General features: G+C 43.1%; 1 protein-coding gene across 2 annotated transcripts; it reads left to right on the top strand.

Annotated features, from left to right (window-relative positions):
* Positions 1 to 1,452: 1,452 nt before the first annotated feature.
* cnstb (consortin, connexin sorting protein b) lies at positions 1,453 to 17,957 on the top strand. Of its 2 annotated transcripts, none has more exons than XM_042096404.1 (10): positions 1,453 to 1,591; positions 5,680 to 5,986; positions 6,861 to 6,982; positions 9,382 to 9,412; positions 10,943 to 11,029; positions 12,219 to 12,339; positions 14,043 to 14,064; positions 14,220 to 14,537; positions 16,346 to 16,475; positions 16,871 to 17,957. In XM_042096404.1, exons 2-10 carry the CDS (start codon positions 5,719 to 5,721, stop codon positions 17,077 to 17,079), a joined length of 1,308 nt encoding a protein of 435 aa, XP_041952338.1. In that variant the 5' UTR covers positions 1,453 to 1,591; positions 5,680 to 5,718; the 3' UTR covers positions 17,080 to 17,957. The 2 variants fall into 2 exon arrangements, with proteins under 2 accessions (XP_041952338.1, XP_041952339.1); XM_042096405.1 differs by having other exon boundaries at positions 1,459 to 1,591; positions 5,733 to 5,986.
* Positions 17,958 to 20,196: the final 2,239 nt, after the last annotated feature.

The raw sequence follows: 20,196 nt of genomic DNA, 5'->3' as shown, positions 1-20,196 counted from the left end.
TCTATATTATGTCATTTATTTTGAAAAAATGCACTGGTCACCTTTGACTGTTTTGTTAAATTATTGTAAATTATTTCACTTACAATATTTGTACTGTTTCACATTATGTTACATGCTGTTGCACTGAATGTTTTTTGTCCTGTGACTTTCATTTCATTTTGTTCAGAGATTTGATTCAGTGAAATGTATTTGTAATTTAATAATTAGGGTAGTGACAAAAACAAGTTACATGTGTGTTTATTTTTTATTTGTGGAACAAGTGTTTATGGTGAGTCCATCCATATCTATACACAAGCCACAGACAGAGGAACCCCTCTCTGTGTAAGGAGTTTGTTACAATAACAGCAATAGCAGTCTCTCCTCAGGTCAACCTAGGTCAACCCAGGCTGATGTAATCCAATGTTTTCATGTGGTAGGTTGAGGTGTAGGCATACTCGTGTTGTGACGTTATTTGTAGCCCCTGTGCCACGGCGAATCTGACTCAACAGGGATGAAATTATCAAGGGAGGAAGTCGCACAGAGTTCACAAGTGTGCTGCCTAACAAAAGACAACAGAAAGCCTGTTATGGAGTAAAGACTCATTACCCCCAGCTGGCAATGCCACTGTGCAGTTGCTCTCCATCCAGGGATGCTGTTGTGACGGTCTGCTCTGCAAGACATTCGAATATTTCTGCTCCAGTTCCTAAATATTTAGACGTATTTATTATCTACCCTTCAGACCTAAAGGACTGGCCCAGATGTAAGGGTGGTCCATTTTTCTTCAGACAAGAGTCAGTTCTTTTGGGGGGAGTGACGATGCCTTGTTTTGTGAAGGCTAATTATTTCAGCTGAGACTCGAGATGAAGTAGGCTTACTACTTCAAGCCTGCTGGAATAGTTCAAGAACAGAAGCATCCGATATTGGCTTGCAGGAGTTTGCCAAAGCCAACTAAACCTGTAATTGTGAATATTTAAGCAAACATGTTTCCCACTTTGAGGCTTGTGTAGCCCATGCTGTATGCATCCAATTATAATAAAATAACTTTTCTCCTAAATAATTTACAGTGTTGTGATTGTCACAGTAATGTCACCATGAACTCCTTTCCTAACAGATATTTGGAGGGAGCACAGCACACAGGCACCTGTACCTACACACACACACACACACACACACACACACACATCACTACACACACACACACACACATGCATACATGCAACATAGCCTACACACACATGCTTACATGCATTTGACGAGAAGGCTTTGGTACGCCCAAACCAGAAAGAGATATTTGTTTGGAATGAATGTTAAGCGGTCCAATCTTTGAAAAATTACTTCAGAGGTCTTATACAGCAGGTGGCGCTAAAAACAAATACAACGCTATCAGTACGAAAACCCATGTTGAAGGTAGTAGCAACCCGAGCTGAAGAAGCATTCGCATGGGAATGACTTGGGATCGGTTTTCAGCAGTAACTCTAACTGACCGCAGTAGGCGGCTGTAGGCTACTCTGCTTCTCGGTCCAGCACATAGACCAAAGAGGATTCTCTTGGAGGCTACCTGTAAATCATCACTTGCTCCTACACGTCAAGAACGAGCGCCGGTATCTGCGCTGTAAGTAGGCTATTTACATTAAAACTAGGCAATTGTTTACAGGAAAAGTTATGGTTATGATGTATTTAACCTGTCAGCTGTTTTAATGGCGTGTTTGGGTTGTTTCGAAAAACTTTCCCAATACTTACAAAGTTAGTCGATCGTAGGCTATGATGGGGACTAGAGGTAGTCTTTTTAAAAAGAAGTTTCTCAGCGTCAGTGTACAGTGCTTTATAGATAGCCTATCCCAAAGTTATGTGGGGTGCCGTTTTTGAACCAGTAATCAGAATTGCTTTGATTAGGCTACTGTGCAGGCTACATAAGTGATCTGTGGACTAGCTAGCCTATTAACCTAAATAACAATGTAGCATAATATTCGTTTTAAACCAACTCCAGAACTGTGTTTTCAGTAGTAGCCTATTTGTGGAGAACCTTTTTTTACAATCCATGTTTTCTTTTTTCAAGGGCTGTAAGTGGGACACAGTTTCTACATGACAGCTTTTCATTCCCTTGGGGAATACTCATAGGACAGAGCTAGGCCTAGATGCAGATTAGGCTACATATGGGATGATGCATGGCACATGCCCCACTGTGGTCTGTTTTAGTAAAATGTAATCTAGGAATTTTATTCTGTTGGCAAATGTGCCATTAGAAGAGGTACTTATAGATGTAATAATGTTGTGACTGTTTAAGCATATAGTCAGGTAGAACCCCAGGATAGGTGTGACATAAGGTACTAATGCAATTTTTTTGCATAAATTGATAGTTTAGGTGGTGTAGACTCAGAATCTGACGGAGCATTTTTTTTAATGACATAATTTGCCACGCCCCCTTTTTTGACCATAAAAAGAATAACTAGATGCACATTACTGTTTAAACCTATCATGTACGGTATCAAATGAAAGCTCTTCTCAAACAGAAATCAATTATGTCAATAAAACATGCTAAAAATGATTTCAAGTCCTCCAGAGAACCTAATAACTGTAAAGCCTGGTACGGTCGGCTGAGCAACAAATTGTATCAACCCTCAACAATTAGTCAAATAGACAAAGTTATAAGGAACAAAGTAGAACTTTCTCACAGATTCTGAAAGCAACTATATACAGAACATGTTGCCAGGCTGGCCTTGTACACATCACAAACATCAAATGTCTCCTCCAAAAAACATTCATTCAATCAGACATTTTTCCCTCTCTGTCATCAGTATCCTCCACTGAAAGTGTAGCCATCTTCTATTTTTTTTTGCAGACTGTTCACCACCTTTGCTATGGCAGTAGGTGGTGCATGGTAGTCCATCTGACTGACAGCAGCAAGAGGCCCTGGAACATGCTGACACTGCCTTGCATCCACAAGCAACAAGCTGTAGAACTGTTTTGGGTGTAATGTCAGTGTTGCCATGAACAGGCACAGGAGGTGTTTTTTGTTGTCAGCTGCTCTCCACAGAAAGACTTGCAGCCATGCTCTGTTGGAGGGTCTCTTTTCTTGGTGAATAGCATGTATCTCAAGTTACTGAGGCTTTTAACAGTCTTTCCATATAGAGGCAAGAAAGGAAATCCATTCCTGCCTTCATGCTCATCAGCTTCTACAGTACATCTGTATAATTCTTCAAATCAAGATTCCTCTTGAGCATCAAATTGATTGCTGAGGTTTTCCCTTTGCCATATGGATATGACACATTGTCACAACCAAACAATACATGAACAGCCAACAAATCATAACATTTGTCTGGCCTACTGGTTAGGGAATCGGACTTGTGACTGAAGGGTGGCTAGTTCGATCCCCGACTGGTAGGAAAAATGAAGGTGGGGGGAGTGACTTAACAGCGCTCTCCCACATCCATATCCACGGATGAGGTGCCCTTAAGCCCTGCTCCCCGGGCGCTGGATCAAGGGCTGCCCACTGCTCCGGGTGTGTATGTGTACTCCTAGTGTGCTCACTGCTCTAGGGTGTGCAGTAAAATGCAGAGCACATATTCATTGTATCGGTGTCCCACATATCTAGGATTATGTATTTTTAAAAGGTTTTTATGGTCCTATCTCTTACTTGGAACAACATGAAAACTACCTGGCAAGCAGAGCTACCCAACACTCTGCCACTCTTGATTTGTGTAAAGCAGACAAACTGGTCTATGATGAGTTCTTACAGGCAGGTCTCTCAACATGCCACTTCATGCCCCATGTAAAAAGCTGAGTTAGATCTATGAATAACTTTGTGTGTGTGTGTGTGTGTGTGTGTGTGTGTTGGGGGGGGGGGGGGGATGTGTGTTGTAGCCTACTGGTTAGGTTTTTAAATGGATATGAGAAACAACCACACAGCACAGATAAATTATAATTTATCTTGTGGAGTCAATAGTTGGGCTGCTAATTGCATTGTTAATTGCATGTTGGTGCATTGGTCAATATAAGGGAGGGGAGGGGCCTGTCTTCAGAATGAGAGTACATGTCTTGCATCTAACCTTTTTCCTGACAAACCTGGAACAGCAGTTGGAGTGCACCTTGTTATTTTCTTTTTCTCTGCTAAGAACACCTGTAAAAAAGAACCTCACCTTAAAGCCGCGGGGAGCCTGTTTAAAGAAACACTATTTGTAAACCTTAAAATAATGGATTCAAAACTCATTTTTGTACAATAATGGAGAATTATGTCTCTGTCATTGCCACATCACCCAGAACACCTGGTATTGCACTTTGGTGTATGCTGCTGACCCGTTTCACCATTTTAAACACACTGGGTATTTCTGTAATGTTTTTCCATTGTCAAGGCATCCTGCACATTGAAAAGTGAGGGCAAAGGATAAATACCTCCTCTTACTTTGTGTTTTAATACTTACAGTACATGGCAGGAATACCCTCCTGATCTGAATTCCCCCACCCCTCTTTCACCTCTATAAGCCCACCTAGAGAATCAAGCCACCTGTACAGCTGAGTCACAGAGAGTGCCCCCCCCCCACCAACACACACACACTACTGGACTGGCCATAACTCCAATCCCCAAATTGAACTGCCGTGATGTGGCAGTCCCCTGGACGTCCTCTCCTCTCCTCGGCCGTCTCGCATTACCCCTCTGACAGCGGGACTCGCTCCCTGGAGCACTTCGGCTAAGTGAAAGACAAGAGTCCCTCTGTGAATAATGCAGGTCGGCCATTACAGGCAGGCCCTTGTTTACGCTCACGCCTGTCATTTTGCACTTGTGCCGTGTGTGTGTGTGTGTGTGTGTGTGCGTGTGTGTGTGTGTGCACCTTTCCTTGATGTGTCTCCCTGAGTTTGACAGGATCTTTCTGGGTCTTAAAGCAAAGCCCCAGGGCTTAAGGCAAGGTTCTTTTTTAGACAGGTGCACTCAGCAGGAAAAGATAAGACAATCGGATAATCACACCCTTCCTCTTCCAGGTTTAGTAGTAAAGGGTCAGATGCAAGCCATAAAAATGATCTCTTACAAATACAAATTATCACATCGCACAAACATTTCGATGAAATATTATGATAGTTTCTATGTAGAACAGAGAGTTTTCTACTTTTTTGATTTAGTTAAAGGTGCAGTCAGGGTTTTTACGAGATTTGAAGCCCATACAATGTTTTGTCACATTTAGCAATCATCTTCTCACGACCACTAGCTGCCCATGAGTACACTGTAAAAAAAAAAACGGTCTCTGTAGGCAGCCCAGTTTCTGAAAACTGGAACCAAACAAAAACGAAACCCTGCATGGAATTTCTCTGGGAATACTGCAGGTAGGGGTGAGATACCTCTCTGCCATGTTTCGTTTGGTCCTTGGTTAAAATATAATGAATGTTTTTTTTTGCACAAAAGCATCTGCTTATAGATTTAAATATAAACATAAACACAAATAAACGTGACAATCCCTGACTGCACCTTTAAGTTCTAATGTAAACATATACATCTTGGTGTAGTTTTATTCAACATTAGTTAAAACATTTACAGACAAACTTGTGTTCATTCTTACATTTCAACATATTCGGTGCATTAGGCTATTGTGCAATTGTGAATCAGCTGTTTTCCATAATATGACATTTGAAAGTTTCACAATTTCATGTAGATCAATTGGACGCTTCACAGTCATGCATGTGTTCCTGACTGAGTGTGTGTTCTCTGAGCAGGGGTGTGTGTGGCCTCATCTCAATGCTGACTGCTCCCTCATGAGTGACCCCAGTGATGATCTCATGAGGCCTCGGGATGGAGACGAGACGCATGCACCCAAATCTGTGGACGCCATGGCAACTCCACCCTTGTCAGGTTCCGATGAGAACCAGAATCAGGTGACTGAGCAACAGAAGCAACACTGGGAGTCAAGCTGCAGAGACCATCAGTTAACCACAAGCAACAGCAGCCAGAGCGGGGGCTCTCCTCAGTCGGCCAATATGATGACCAACACTACAGGGGTCTCACCTCACAGTGATAATCATGGTACTTGTCTTTATTTACTTATTTTGAACACTCATACCAGTGTTTCCCACAGAATTAAATTATATATGTGGTGGTAGGTTTGCAGAATTAACTTCAATGCAACAGTTTTTAACAAATTAGCGCAGCGTGGTAATGATGCTAACCAGATTTAAGCACAATTTAGTACAACCTGGAAAATCATTGTGTGATGGTCAATGTTGATATTGTGGTGGGCCGCCACAAATAAGTCAATGTATGGGAAACACTGCATACCTTTGTGCCAGTGAGACTCTCTGACATGATGTTATAATGGTCCATTTAAACATTTATAACCCAAGGTTCACATAGTTTTGTGTGAAAGACTCGTGATTTGCACTGTATTTATGTAAGGACCACTGAGTGAAAAGGGCAGTGTGTGTGTGTGTGTGTGTGTGTGTGTGATATAAAACAGGCAGTCAGCAGAAAGACTATTATGGACATGATCAGCATACTTCAGATTCTAATCTATGCAGAAACTGAAAACAGAAAACCTATTAGTTTGTGGGCTAAAATGTAATGAGGAAGCAGCACACATGGAGCCTGTACATTCCAGAACCTTTTTGGAGAGTTCCTTCATATATTAAATCATCTTGCCTGCATCCATGTCAGTATTGGGTATCATCAGACTAAAATATTGTAGATAAAACCTTTTAATGGTTCACCATACTGTAAGACCCTAATAGGACAAGTAGTAGAACCTTCAAAGGTTCTTAAAAGCATTCTTTCCCCCTAAAGAGTCTAGGCTACAGTACCTACTAAGCTACCTGTTAGGCTATGCATATTACCTCTGCCTGTCTGCTTGGATAATCTGCTTGACTGCTTCAGTAATCTGCTTGACTGGTTGGATGTTTTGCAGGTCCTGGCCCCTCCTCCTCCTCCACCTGTGGACCCCCAGGACCAAGCCCTGCTCTGCTCGCATCCCTGCGGTCTCTGGGGGAGCACAGGGATCACACACTGCTGCCCCAGTCTCTTCACCAGGTGAGTCTCTCCGTCTCTGTCTGATGCACACTCTCTCGCACACTCTCTCACACACTCTCACGCTCACACACACTCTCACACTCACACACACTCTCACGCTCACACACCCTCACGCTCATACACACTCTCTCATACTCACACACACTCTCTCATGCTCACAATGCAAGAATAGCATGGGACATTCTTAGGAATTGTCTTCCTTTGTTTTCCTGAGATGGTTCGGTCAGGTGGTGTTAACAGTGTGTTGTGTTCTTTGAAATACTTCAATTGATATCGATGTCCTATGTGGAGTTTTTTTTTTTCACTTGCTAAACAGGTTTTGAATGGAAAGGTTAAGGAACTCATTGTACAAATCGAAGTTCATGAGTTCATACTCACTACATCAGGAAAACAAACCTGTAAGACACAGACTGTGCGGATTTTTATTTCAATATAAAAATCTGTCCCCCCCATAGTAGTCATGCCTATTGCATGCATGGTAAGGTTTTTGGTGACATGTTGTTTTGCATGCTGAGGTATTTATGCTGTTTTGTGTTCTGTGCAGTGCTCTGTTCTGTTCATGTTTAGGCGTTCATTCTTTTGATGTTACTGTGGGCTGTGATTGTTTTCATTCCATTCTAAAGGAAGCTGCAGGGACCAAAATTGTGGGTTTTGGAGAATCTGGCATTGTTTTTCACGCCATGTGGTTGTTATAATCAATTAGGATCATGACTATGCTTTATTTTTCAACAACTCTAACAATGAACAACTCTCTTTCTCTCTCCCTCTCCCTCTCTCTCTCTCTGTTTTGTTGAATTTGGCCACATTAGCAGTTGTGACATTAATTTAGCCTTCTTACCATCTTTGGGTGTTTTGAAGTGTAGGGCCTCCGGATCAGGGAACGTTCCCAAGTAAGGAGCGAAATCATCCACTGTCATTACTGGAGTTCGCCCAAATCTAAATGGGCATCTTACTGACAAATATATCTAACTGAGGATCATTTTTCATATTTTTAGCCTAGTAGTAGGACAAAAACATACCAAACACAGAGAAATCCAAACTCACTCTCTGTTTCAAATGAACAACTTTGGTTGTTTTTGTTGATTTTTGTTGTAGCTGTCAGATCAAGACATTGTGTACATGAGCCTTGCTCTTCAATACTACAACCAAAACAAACAAATTAGACCTCACTGATGGACATGGACAACTCTGCCAATGACCTGCCCAATGACCTGCCCGATAGACACTGAAATGTAAACAAAGTCACAGCCGAGCTCTTGTCGATGACCTCAATGAGCCTCGGGCCACATTGCTCAGATTCAACTCAATTTGGTGATGCAGAATCACATGCGCCAGCATAGTGTGTTCACCACCAAGCAGCAGTGCAGAGTGAATGTGCTCCGCCTTCTCCCCTGGTGCCATTCTACATGCCCTGGCCCTGGCTATCTCCCTGCTTTGTCCACAAGATTGATGGCTTGTGTTGCTTAGTGCGGCTAACATGGTACTGTGTGGCACAGAGAATGTCAAGGTCAAAAGTTCACACAGTTTGGGAGAGGGAGTGTTTCATGTTGTTATTTCACAGAGGTTCTGGAGAAGTACACCATTATTATCAGCACTTGTAATTCCTTGGGCATTATATAACAATGAGCTGTGTTGCAAGCTTAGATTAGCTCTTCCATTTGGGCTGGGTTACACTGATTGTTGTCATGTTACTGACATCCGTTACATTACTGATAGTTGGTTTGAATGTTGAATGATCTGTTATATAACAAAGCCTTAATTACAGCGATATCTGTCATAAAGAGAGGCTGCTATGGAAACACCAGAGCATGGTTCTGGGTTTGAATGTTGAATGATCTGTTACAGTATATAACAAAGCCTTAATTACAGCGATATCTGTCATAAAGAGAGGCTGCTATGGAAACACCAAATGGCCAAGTGGAGCAATAGGCAGTGAGGTCACCATGTGGCTCTAACCAGCTGTAGGTTAACTCCAACCTGCTCCTGTCTGTTCTGATTTAACAGATCATGTGCACATTGTGTTTATCAGTGATTGTAAATATGGGATGTAATCTCTCAAATCGCTATTTAGTCTAACCAAATGCTGTTCATCTATCAATGGGACCTCTCTCGTCCATCAGAATGAGAGATTTTGTAATTCTACAAGTTCTGATTCACATTCAAGACAGGCCAAATGGTCAACAGATTACCTGAAAATAAGCTGGCTTTTGGTCTGAGAATCATCCTGAAAGGAAAGGAATTTTATCTAGGCCAAATTATCCTGTTCCTATTATGCTTACATTTGACCATGTGAAATGCAAACAGGTCCTGATGTTTATCTGGCCACTCAAGGCTAAAGTCAGCCAGATTGGGAGTTTCTAACGGATGTTTTACTGACCACTGCTTTCCCTCTGTTACAGATAGCAGAGGCGTATTTCCTGGACGAAGACTGTATCCTTTTTTTGTTCCCGCCGTGGAATCATTAAACTTCCCAAGGGTCCAAGAAACACAAGGTTGTCTTGTCCATCATCAGACAGAGAGATGCTATTTTGCACTGGCAGCCATCCAGTCTGATAGCCATCAGACGAGTACAGGGGGGGTTTAGACAGATGCCACTGGGGTTGTCCATTATCCCTCTGCAAGATCTGAAGAGGAAGTACTCAGAGGAGGCCGGAGAGAGACAAAGGAAAGTGGACACACAGAGACCAGACCACCACATGTTTGTGCTTCAATGCCTCCCCCCGCAAAAAAAAACCCACAAACAAAGAAGATGGGTCAAAACAAACAAGACATGCAGCCAGTTCAGTTCAACATCTGTACGGCATATATTTATGACTAAAAATATATAAGAATGCAGTTCATAAATGAGTGACAAACCAGACAGTGTTATTGAATAAAACTCAGGAAGGGGATACCAGACCTCCCAGGGTGACATCTGTTTAGGTTTTGCCATTTTCTTGGTTTAACAGTCTTCAGTTTGGGCCCCGTGCACAAGAGGCTCCATATCAGTTTAAGGAAATAGCAGAATAAGAATTAGCCTTTGGCCAGACAGCACAAGTCTCTGTTGTGTTCCTGAATCAGCTGTTGTCTTGGAGAAGTGTGTCAGGCAAGGCCTTTGTCCCAGGCAATAGCTATTTATCTTGATCGTTGGTGCCAAAATGTGGGTGGGTTCGATTTGTCCACTCCTCGGGACGCGTTTCCTCGAGACTTTGCCCCTCGACTGAGCTATGTGTTAGAACCAGTCACCTGTTTTGACCGTTGCCATGCCAACCGGCCTGGGCCTGTGGAAAGTAGAAAGCAGAGTGCAGGGAGGGCAGGCCTGTTTCCACTCCCCGGGTCAGCACTGTGGTTGAGGGGAGTGATGATGAGAGGGAAAGGGAAGAGATCACCATAACTATTCAGGTGGAATTCCCTACCATGTTTTCTGTCTGTCTTTCTATAACTCAGCGGTGAATGACAGTAGTTTTGTATTAATGTGGCCTTTGGAAGCTAATCAGTGAGAAATTCACTTTTTTATTCAGGTTAATATTCTGTGGTTTGTGTTTGAATGGAGATCTGCCATAGATATTTTTAGTATTATACTTTTTTTGAATGCACCGTCTTGGCCAACTCATTAAACATCAGATTTGTATGTCCTATCTATAAACAAATTTCAGAGACTGGATTTATATTCAGTAATGGGTTATGTGTTCATGTCACATGACGTTTGAAAGTATCGAGGTGATTATGAAAAGTTTGGTTCCAAAAAAACGTCATGTTATTTATTTGTGTATTTCAGGTAATGTCAATCAAATTGCTGTTTTGTTGTTTTGATTGTGTAAAGATAAATCTAATAACAATACCCAATTACAGTTCTACTGAAATTACTTGCAAAACAAAATGTAAAATGATTTATGAAAATTCATTAAAATGGCGGATATAGCGTTCTGGAACCAAACTCTTCTTATGTTGTTGCTGGCCTTAACCACTTCCCCTCGTCAGATCGCTGGGCCGTCCACTTCCTGCAGCTTGAGCAACTGTACCACCAGAGGCTGCTGTCCAACCTGGCTGCCCTGCAGGAACAATGGGGTAACCAGCCCATCACTCCCTCACACTCACACACACACACACACTCACACTCACACACACACACACACACACAGGCGCACACACACACACACACACACACACACACACGTCTCTCTCTCTAATGCCTCCTCCCAAGTCCAGATGTTGGAGGGTTCCCATTCGGATAGCAAACACCCTGTTGTGCTTTCCATCAAGCATTGACCAAGCCACTTAAATGACATTCTTGTTCATTTATGCGATTAGTTCATGCATCAGAACACAAGAACACCAAACATCAGACAGCACCGCACCGCACAACTCACCACCCATCTGCTTGAGAGTTGCACCACTGTACGGAACAGATTTAGACACAAACTCCTGGCATTGTATTGTAAAGGCATTGTATTATCTAGACCTGGAGATCCCACCCTACCCCAGCCACCCCCCCCCCCCCACACACACACACACCCAACCTGACATGAAGCCTCTGACACGAATCCTCTGTGTCCCCTGTCTATTAAGTCATGGAGCGTGGCTTCCTCCTCCTCTGGCAGAGGAGATGGAATGTGCTGTTCTCATGTCCCTGGCTCTTGCATAATACAACTGCCAGAGATTTGAGCTGCTGGAAGAGGAACCTCATGTTTTTTGGAAGTCTGTCAAGGGTGTAATTGTATGTGTGTGTGTGTGTGTGTGTGTGTGTCCATGTGGATGTGCATGGGTGTGCCTGTTTTAAGTCTGTCATGTTGAATGTGTGTAAATGCAGTAGTGTGTGTGTGGTGTGTTTGTGTCTTTCTGTGGTGTGTACATGAGTGCATGTGTTTTTTTTTATTCTGTTTCTATCTTGTTTTCATACATATGTACTGCATCTGTGTGTGGCTTCTAAATGCATCATTGCAAATGCAAGACAGAATTATATATATCATGTTTAGTTTTAAGGACAACACCAACACGCTACATGCAAGGCTCTCTGTGCATGTGTGAGAGTTAACAAGCATGGCTCATCTCTGAAGCCTTCAGTGATCATGTTTTAACCCTTAAAGGAGTACCGTCACACCGGTGTGACGGGAATGTTGAGAAATGAACATTCTGAAGAATATCTGGGTTCATTGAATTCAACATAGAATTTTAGAACCTTCAATTGTTGCGGAACTTAGAATGTTCAAAAACCTACACCTTTAAGGGTTAAAACTCTCTCCTCTCTCCGCTGCAGAATCCCAGTGGAAGGCGGGAGGGACCCTGCCTCGGGCCGACGCCTCTCCGCTGGCTGACTGCCCCCGTGAAGAGTCGGAGCGGATGGACTCGCTCAGGCACATCTGCAGGACCCACGAGCGGTGAGCTTCCCGCGTCGCTAACATGCTGCACACACACGCCTGCACGAGCACAAACAGAATGAGACGCTATGTGTGTGTTTGTCTGCCATGTTGACGAATCTACAGGCCGTGATTTACATTCGATCATTCAGCAACTGTTTGTATCCAAAATTATGATGGAATATGCACTGTGCATTTTGTTAGAATCTCTACTATCTGTGGGAACTGATAGTGTGATGGCATAACATTCAGTCTGTTAGGGTCGGAATATCATCTGACATGTATTGCAAAACAGCGTGAGATGCATTCATTATAAGTGTTTGTTTGTTGGTTAATGTAGCAAGTAATAATCGGTTAATTACAGTTATTATTTTGTAATATGTTTCAAAAATCCAAAGCCCAATCAAAAAAATCAGTTAAACAGCATCTGTGCTTTTTGAAGGCAAACCCACAACCTTGCACTACAAAATCGTTTGCATCCACGCGGCCGCATCTGGACAAGGTCAGTCCAGGATCTATTGTAGAGTCCGCTTTTGTATAAAGCACAATAGGCTTTGTCCCGTCCAAGCTGTGGTGATGTAAGTCAGGGTCACGTTCACGACCTTTGCCTCGGGCTGCGCTACCAGATTTCTGGATCAGGTTCCATGCGGCTCAATCAATCATTGGCCGAAACGTAACCAGAGAGAGGTCACCACCAATGCTGATGCTGATTTTCCTACACCAGAACACGAGCTGATTTCTGACGATGGCAATGTTAATCACGTTCCCCAGAAAGTAACATGTGTGTTACACAAGACCTGCAACCTCACAGCATCCCTGATCAGGGCGCACCTACTTTCATTCAATTCAGATGTACCTCGCAGATATTCATACGAACAGTTGTTCAACAAGCAGAGAGACGAAGCATAACTCTTATACAGTGCAGTGAAGAAACACATTCATTGAGCACTTGAGCTCCAAGGGAAGAAAGTTTCACGTAATTAGGGCTGTGTTCTGCATCGCTAACTCAGGCGCTAGGAGTGTGTCAGCATCACCTAATCCAACCTCCTTTGCAGGAGCTTGCCAAGGCTCTCCTTTGATCCCCAACTGTTGCTTCAGCAAGCTCTCAGATGTGAATGGTGTTCTGCCTCAGCTTGAGCTGGTTGACCATGACCAATCAATGCCAAAGGAGCTCAGCCACTGTTGCTGTTCAGTGCACTCTCTATTAAATCCTCTGCTTTGCAGGCTAATGTGATTGTATACATTAATTTATGTGGAGGGGTGACATCCCCCCATGTTTTGGTCTACTAAGCTGATTTATTTCACTCAGGCACATAGGTGTATGTAAATGTGAGATAATGGTTTTAGAAGCAGCTTTGCTCTGTGTTGGGGCTTACATGTCTAGACTAGACTAGATTGTCTTCTTTAACAGGCGCATACCTGAATTATTTTCAGCCATCCTCACGCTGCTTTATTTATCATTCCCTCCACGGGGGGGGTTGGGGGGTTCACTTGCTTTCTAGACAGGTTAGCAGGTGTAACTCCAGTTCAAAATATATGTAAAAGTATGTTGGTTATGCCACACTTATGTAATTAGTCACACATGACTCTGCCATGAAACGTGAAAGTGTGTGTACATATATTATCCTCTGACATTCTGAAAGCATTGCTAAACCTTGCTTTACTTTTATGCTGTTTGTTCTCCTTTTATCTGGGGTTTATTCATTTCTTTCTGTTTTTCACAGGCCTACTCTCTGCATGGAAAAGGTAAGTGACTGATTGGTTTTTGCAATTCCTCATACTTGTCAGTGAAGAGCTCGTCCACCACAGACAGACTACTTGAGGCTTCCCTACTTGAATTTTAATTGTGATTGTGAGCTGCATGTCAAACATGCCACCTGTCTCTTTCTACGTCCCTGCAGCACATGGTTGACCAATCCCAGACAGACAGCCTAGGGCCCTGTGAGAGGTATGGAGGCGTGCAGGAGACTGTCTCCTGTTTGGAGAACCAACACAAGAGAGCGACACCAGACAAATCCCCCCATCCAACGAGGGAACAGCAGGAGGAAGGAGAAGAGGAGGAAGAGGAGCAGGAGGAGGACGAAGACGAGGACCTCTGGGAGGAGCAGGAGGACGAGGAAGAGGAGGGAGTGGAGGAGCTTCAGATGGGAGCTGGAGAGGCGAGGAGCAAAGGACTGAGACCTATGGAAGACTTGGCCAAATGCATCCAGGTGGAGGAGGTACAGATATAGTCATTCCCCTACACCCTCTCCCAAGGTCATTCCCCTACACCCTCTCCCAAGGTCATTTCCCTACACCCTCTCCCAAGGTCATTTCCCTACACCCTCTCCCAAGTAACAACAACTAGCACGACATGAGTGAAAGTGGGTTGGCTAAGGCATGACCTCATGGTTGTGATACCTATGATTGAGGACTTGCAGGAATACATTAAAGGAGAGTAAGCTGCTCTCAGCTGTTGATTTACTAAGGCATCCAGTGTATGTAATCACAGCTGCTTTTAACTTCATTATCAGATGACATAACAAGGCACCACAAACCATTACACACTGATTTACCTAAGCTAGGCAGACAGAGAGACTTTAGTTTTGGTGTCTGGGAGTCATCATAGGAATCAATCTAAAATGGCAAAAAGCATCTGTTGTTCAGATAGATCAATTTTCTGTAGTTTTTTCCCTTTTGAATACAAAAGAGGAAGAACTTACATTTGTGTTCAATCGTAGACCAAGTCTTTCGAGAGTTCATTCGGCATTTCCACCTGAGCCTACCCTATCTTCCACTATGACTTTTCCACGCTTCAATAGTTCAATAGTTTGTATTAGTTCTATAGTTTGTCATCTACCTGAGGTAGATTATACTGAGAACCATGCGAGCACAGTTTAATTACTCCTTCAGCAAAACAGGGGCATTATTACAGGGATTTACACCTGATCCGTGAGAGGAGATACACCTTCGCTACCTCACCTCTCTTTCCCTGCTGTCCTCAAAGACTCCAGTTTCCCACACATTTCTGCTGGTCTCTGAGGAATCCGGTAATTCCATTGTTCGTCCGTCTCTGGGCGGTTTCTGGAGGCAGGAGGGAGTTGACCGCTCGGAGAAAATCTCTAAGATTCTTCGGTCAGTGAAATGGCAGGGTAATTGCTTTACTGGGCCCAGGCCTTGACCGCATTTGTTTTCAATTACGGGGCCGCATCAGTCACGAGGGGGGGGGGGGGGGGGGGGGCGGCTGCTCTCCACGTTCGCCTAGTCTGCGAGTGCAGGCTCGATGATGTCATTGGCCCCCGAGTCGTCGTGGCAACCGGCAGTCGTAATGTTTTGAGAGACTGTCGAGGGAGTGGCACACCCCTTGGAGGCTGCGAAGCGTGGTGGGCCTCTTGCAGAAGGGCGAGCGTGTGTCTTGTATATATGTACTTCCTAGTCCTCGGCCTAGCACATCTGATGCATCACACATCCTAGTTTACAGTGTGATTATTATTGGGTTTGGAAAGGTGCTGCTGTATGCCAAGGATCTCACTTTGTAGCATGGTTGATTATGGTGTGGCACTTGGACGCACCTCTTCAACTGTGGTTACTAAGGCCTCTGGACTCACCCACAGTGATACTAAGATATACTGAATCTCTGAAGGTGTGTGTGTGTGTGTGTGTGTGTAAGTTAGGTATAACTTGGTCATTTCGTTTAGTCCTGTGTAAATGTCACAGAGAATCCTCTTTGTCCTCCAGAATCTTTGGGGTGTATCAGTGTCACTGTTGTTATGGTGAGCAGAGCAGTTCTCTGTCAGTGTGAATTAACTCCCTCCTCCCTGACCAACCCTGACCCATAACATGAGTTGTACAGTTGTACAATTGTGTGCAGCATGCTGACCCCATGTGGTAAAAATATAACATTACAGTATACCCATGTAGACTTGGGGAGACTTTGTGAAGGAATACCATGAGACCTTTCACACAATGAACTTTAACTTGTTAATCATTTACAGTATTTGTCATTCATCTGCTAATATTGACAGCAGCTTCCCTCTCATATCCCCAGATGTCTCCAACCAATGGGCTGGTGTCCATTCTGAAGAGGAGAGTTTCAGAAGAGGGAGAGCCATCACCCCCCGAGAGCTCCCCCAGACGCACAGCCCGGCGTAAAGTCCGCTTCAGTGAGCCCAGTGAGGGTAAGATGCTGCCTGCCCACTCCATGTACACTAAGTTGTGTATGTTTGTTTTCATTCGGTCTTTGTGATGGTCCATCTTGTTGAATTTGTATTATCATTCATATTGAGCTAGATATGAATTTTTCCTATATAAATGGGGCCAGGCTTGTTTCCTTGAGACAGTGTAACTCCAAAATAAATAAAAAGGAATTTCTTTATAGTCTTGTTGCCCATTTAGTGAAAGGCTCAATGGGAAACTAGCCTATGGGATTCTTGGCAAATTTGTTGATGTTATTTTACAGCATTGAACAATGCAGCTGAGTAGTGTTATTCCACTGTTCTTTATGGCCTTGTCTAACAGTGCATGTTGCTGTGCATATTGTGTTCACACTGTCGTTATGGTTACCTGTACCTAGATGATTCCAGCGCAGATTCCTGCCTGATCCTTGTGGTCCTGTGCCTGGTCACCGTAGTGATAAGCATCGGCGGAACGGCGCTTTACTGTCTCCTTGGCAACGCCAGCACAGCCGTGTGCACGGACTTCTCCCAGAACATGGATGTGTACTGGGGTCCCGTGCGGAGTGGTGTCGGGTGGCTGACCCACTGGCTGTTCCCCGTCTCCTAACGTCTGTCCACCTCCAGACAGGACTGTGGACTATGTAAATAACAACACTTCTTGCACTGTTGTCCAACAGTCGTGGTGTGTGCTTTCCACAAAGGTCTTATTCAGTCTTAACAGTCATGGCGTGCTTTCCACAAACGTCTTATTTATACGCAGGAATATCAGACTTCAAAAGTAAAGATCATTACCGCACACTTGTATAATATTACGAATTGTTTATTTAGAGCAAACAACGCGCTTTGCTGTCAGCTTCTTCAGGTTTGTGTTGTTCACTCTAATTAAACAATCCGTAATACATGTATTATACACATGTGCGGTGATATTTACTTTTGAAGTCATAATCAACTACTTTACAGATGGACCAATGGGCTTTTAGGCCCCCAACCTGGATTTGCTGCAGTAGGAAGAGTTTCTAACTGGGATTCGTTTCCCGTCCTCAGGACAATAAACCACAATATCTACAACTCAGCAGCTCTTGAACTGCACAGCTAAAAAGCTGCGGCCAGTGCCTGTGGTCAGCTCTAATGCTCATTGGCTCATGGCTGTTTGGGGTGTGGCTCATTACACTGTGCTGCTGTGACTGCCTTGTCTGTGTTAGATAACGTTAGATTTCACAGTGATAAACCTTCCCAAGACAAACGCTGACTCCTGAATCGACCCAATTCTGGCTTCGAAGTCAGTTGTTCTTTGTGGTGAGGCATTAGTACAGTATGTGAACAGTGTAATACTGGTATGGTGAGCAGAAAAGACCCACTCAAAGGAAACTAATGGGTCTCCATAGATAGAGACTGAGAGGTGTTCATAACCTACGCAAAAACAGATATGACTTTTGGGGCAATATCTCTCACAATATTAAAGCAAGACTCCACTTTGAGACTGTACTCAACAACTGTGCTGTTTTGTTCTTTGAAAATGAATATGCTGGGGGAAATTGGGTAATTTTTGGTCAAAATGATGACATGATATTTTGTATTAATATGGCCTGAAATTATTTTAACAGGGAAACATATCTTCAACAATCCTATAAACAGTATGGTTTACTGTATAAGAGGATGATTTTGAGGTTTTCTCCACAAAATAAACAAGCAATGGCAGGTGAGGGGTTAATGTGAACAAACTCTGTTGAATGAATATTCTTATTTGAGTACTAGATATGACATTTATGCATAAGGGTTCATTTTGGAGACCATGTGTTTCTAACGTTTGCTATTTCTAGGTCTATCATTAAAAAAAGTTGTTATTAAGGTGATGTGGGTGATGTAGTTTTCATCAGACCTGTCCCAAGCCACAGGAGAGAGTACCATCTCAGGGCTGCACTCTCCATTTCACAGTTCAGTTCAGTCTCCTAAGTCAGTGGCTGGTTAGGGGCCAGCTGGTGGAGGACCACCTGCCTCCTCTGCTCGACCAGCTGAACCCTATAGATATCATCTGGCCCTCTGCACTGACTGAGCTCAGTGATGGAGAATAGGCCAAGCACATCCACCTTTACCCACTCCATAGACCCCCCCCCCCCCCCCATCCCATCCCATCCCACCACATGCCGTTGAATGCTGCGCCCTTCTTCAGGGCTGCATCATGTTGGATTCTGGTCTGATTTCTTTCAAGGATCCTTGTCTTGTAAATATTTTTTTTAAATTCTATCCTAATAGTCCGTATTTCAAGAGAGGATGTGGCTGTGTTATGAAAGAGTGAGATCGATGGTATTGTCTTGATGTGGAATGTGGTATTTATGCTTGTGGAAGGTGACTTGTTTACTCTACACCACAATAATTGTTATGCCATGGTTATTGTAGTGTACCAGTTTCAGTTCATAAAAACAACTGATTTGTAGTTAAATGTATGTAAATATATTTGTGTTTCCAACATACGCAAAAATGCCAATTTACCATTAAGATTAAATAGGATGCATCCCTGGATGCGTCTTGTGTTTTGCCGAGTAGGCCGAATTGTTGATTTGCAACACCGAAATTACATTATCACAATTTAGAGAAGTTGCAACAAACTGCGGAACGACTTGCCTGACATCCAGGTGAACAAGAATTCTAAAAGTGACTACACAGCCACGGAAGCTGAAAAGTTAGTACATTAAATAATTTTCAGTGCCCCGCCGGTGGGACGGTTACCCCCCCCCCCCCCCCCCCCCACCATTCTAAATCAATGCACCATATTGCTATGTAGCATAGTAATGTTATACACCATTTCAAAGCTTTGACTCTTGGGAATCCAAAAATGACAACTTTTTTCATGTACAATCTGTATAGTGCTTTACATAGTATAGTGCTTTACTTTTGGTGCTACCCTGACTTCTGGCTGCAGTGTAGCTGCAGCACAATAAGTAGATGCGACATACTGAAATATTCACAAGAATCCATAAATTGAATCTTCATGTTGTATTATCAAAGTCAAAGTCAAAGTCAGCTTTATTGTCAATTTCTTCACATGTTCCAGACATACAAAGAGATCGAAATTACGTTTCTCACTATCCCACGGTGAAGACAAGACATTTTACCAATTTAAGTCCACAGACAAACATAACATTCAAGTAAACAAAAAAGTAAGTAAATAAGAGGGCACATATCATAATGAAAAAATAAGAGCAGCAAAATTTGGTTGAAATTGTGCATGGACAGTCAATAAAATACTAGTGCAAAGTCAGGCCAATAAAAGGCTTGGGTAGTTCTGTTTGACCTAAGTAATAAAGAAAGTGGCATAGTGGTGCACGACTAGTGCACCACTCCAATATTAGTTGTATTAGTTGTACAGATGTAGTCTATCTTATACACACTCATTGAACCAACAAAGTAAATGCAAAAATTAATATTTTTTTTGGTAATTATTCCATATTTTGTGTAGTCAGTCTATATCAGAACACCTGACATACAATCTAAATAGTCCACAAGAAACCTCAAAGTGTTACCTTTCATTTGAGACCAGGATTATGCTTCTACGCAAAGGGGTTCATGTGCAGTAAGCATTTGATTGTCAGTATGCATTTTGGATAACAAAATGTCATATGGGGAGTTTCGGTCCGTGTAACGCTTTGCTATGTTCTATTTGCAAAATTCACACGAAAAAATATAAATATGGCCATGCCATACCATGGAATATGGCCATGCCATA

The sequence above is a fragment of the Alosa sapidissima genome, chromosome 6 (assembly GCF_018492685.1).
Source record: "Alosa sapidissima isolate fAloSap1 chromosome 6, fAloSap1.pri, whole genome shotgun sequence".
NCBI classification, from domain to species: Eukaryota; Metazoa; Chordata; class Actinopteri; order Clupeiformes; family Clupeidae; genus Alosa; species Alosa sapidissima.
The sequence above is the reverse complement of the archived record's forward strand: the minus strand, read 5'-3'. Positions and strand labels throughout refer to the sequence as shown.

Coding starts and splice junctions, on each gene's coding strand:
- cnstb (XM_042096404.1), top strand. CDS start 5,719: ATGAGTGACCCCAGTGATGATCTCATGAGGCCTCGGGATGGAGACGAG. Junction 11,030..12,218: donor TGCCCTGCAGGAACAATGGG/GTAACCAGCCCA, acceptor TCTCCGCTGCAG/AATCCCAGTGGAAGGCGGGA. Junction 14,065..14,219: donor CTACTCTCTGCATGGAAAAG/GTAAGTGACTGA, acceptor ACGTCCCTGCAG/CACATGGTTGACCAATCCCA.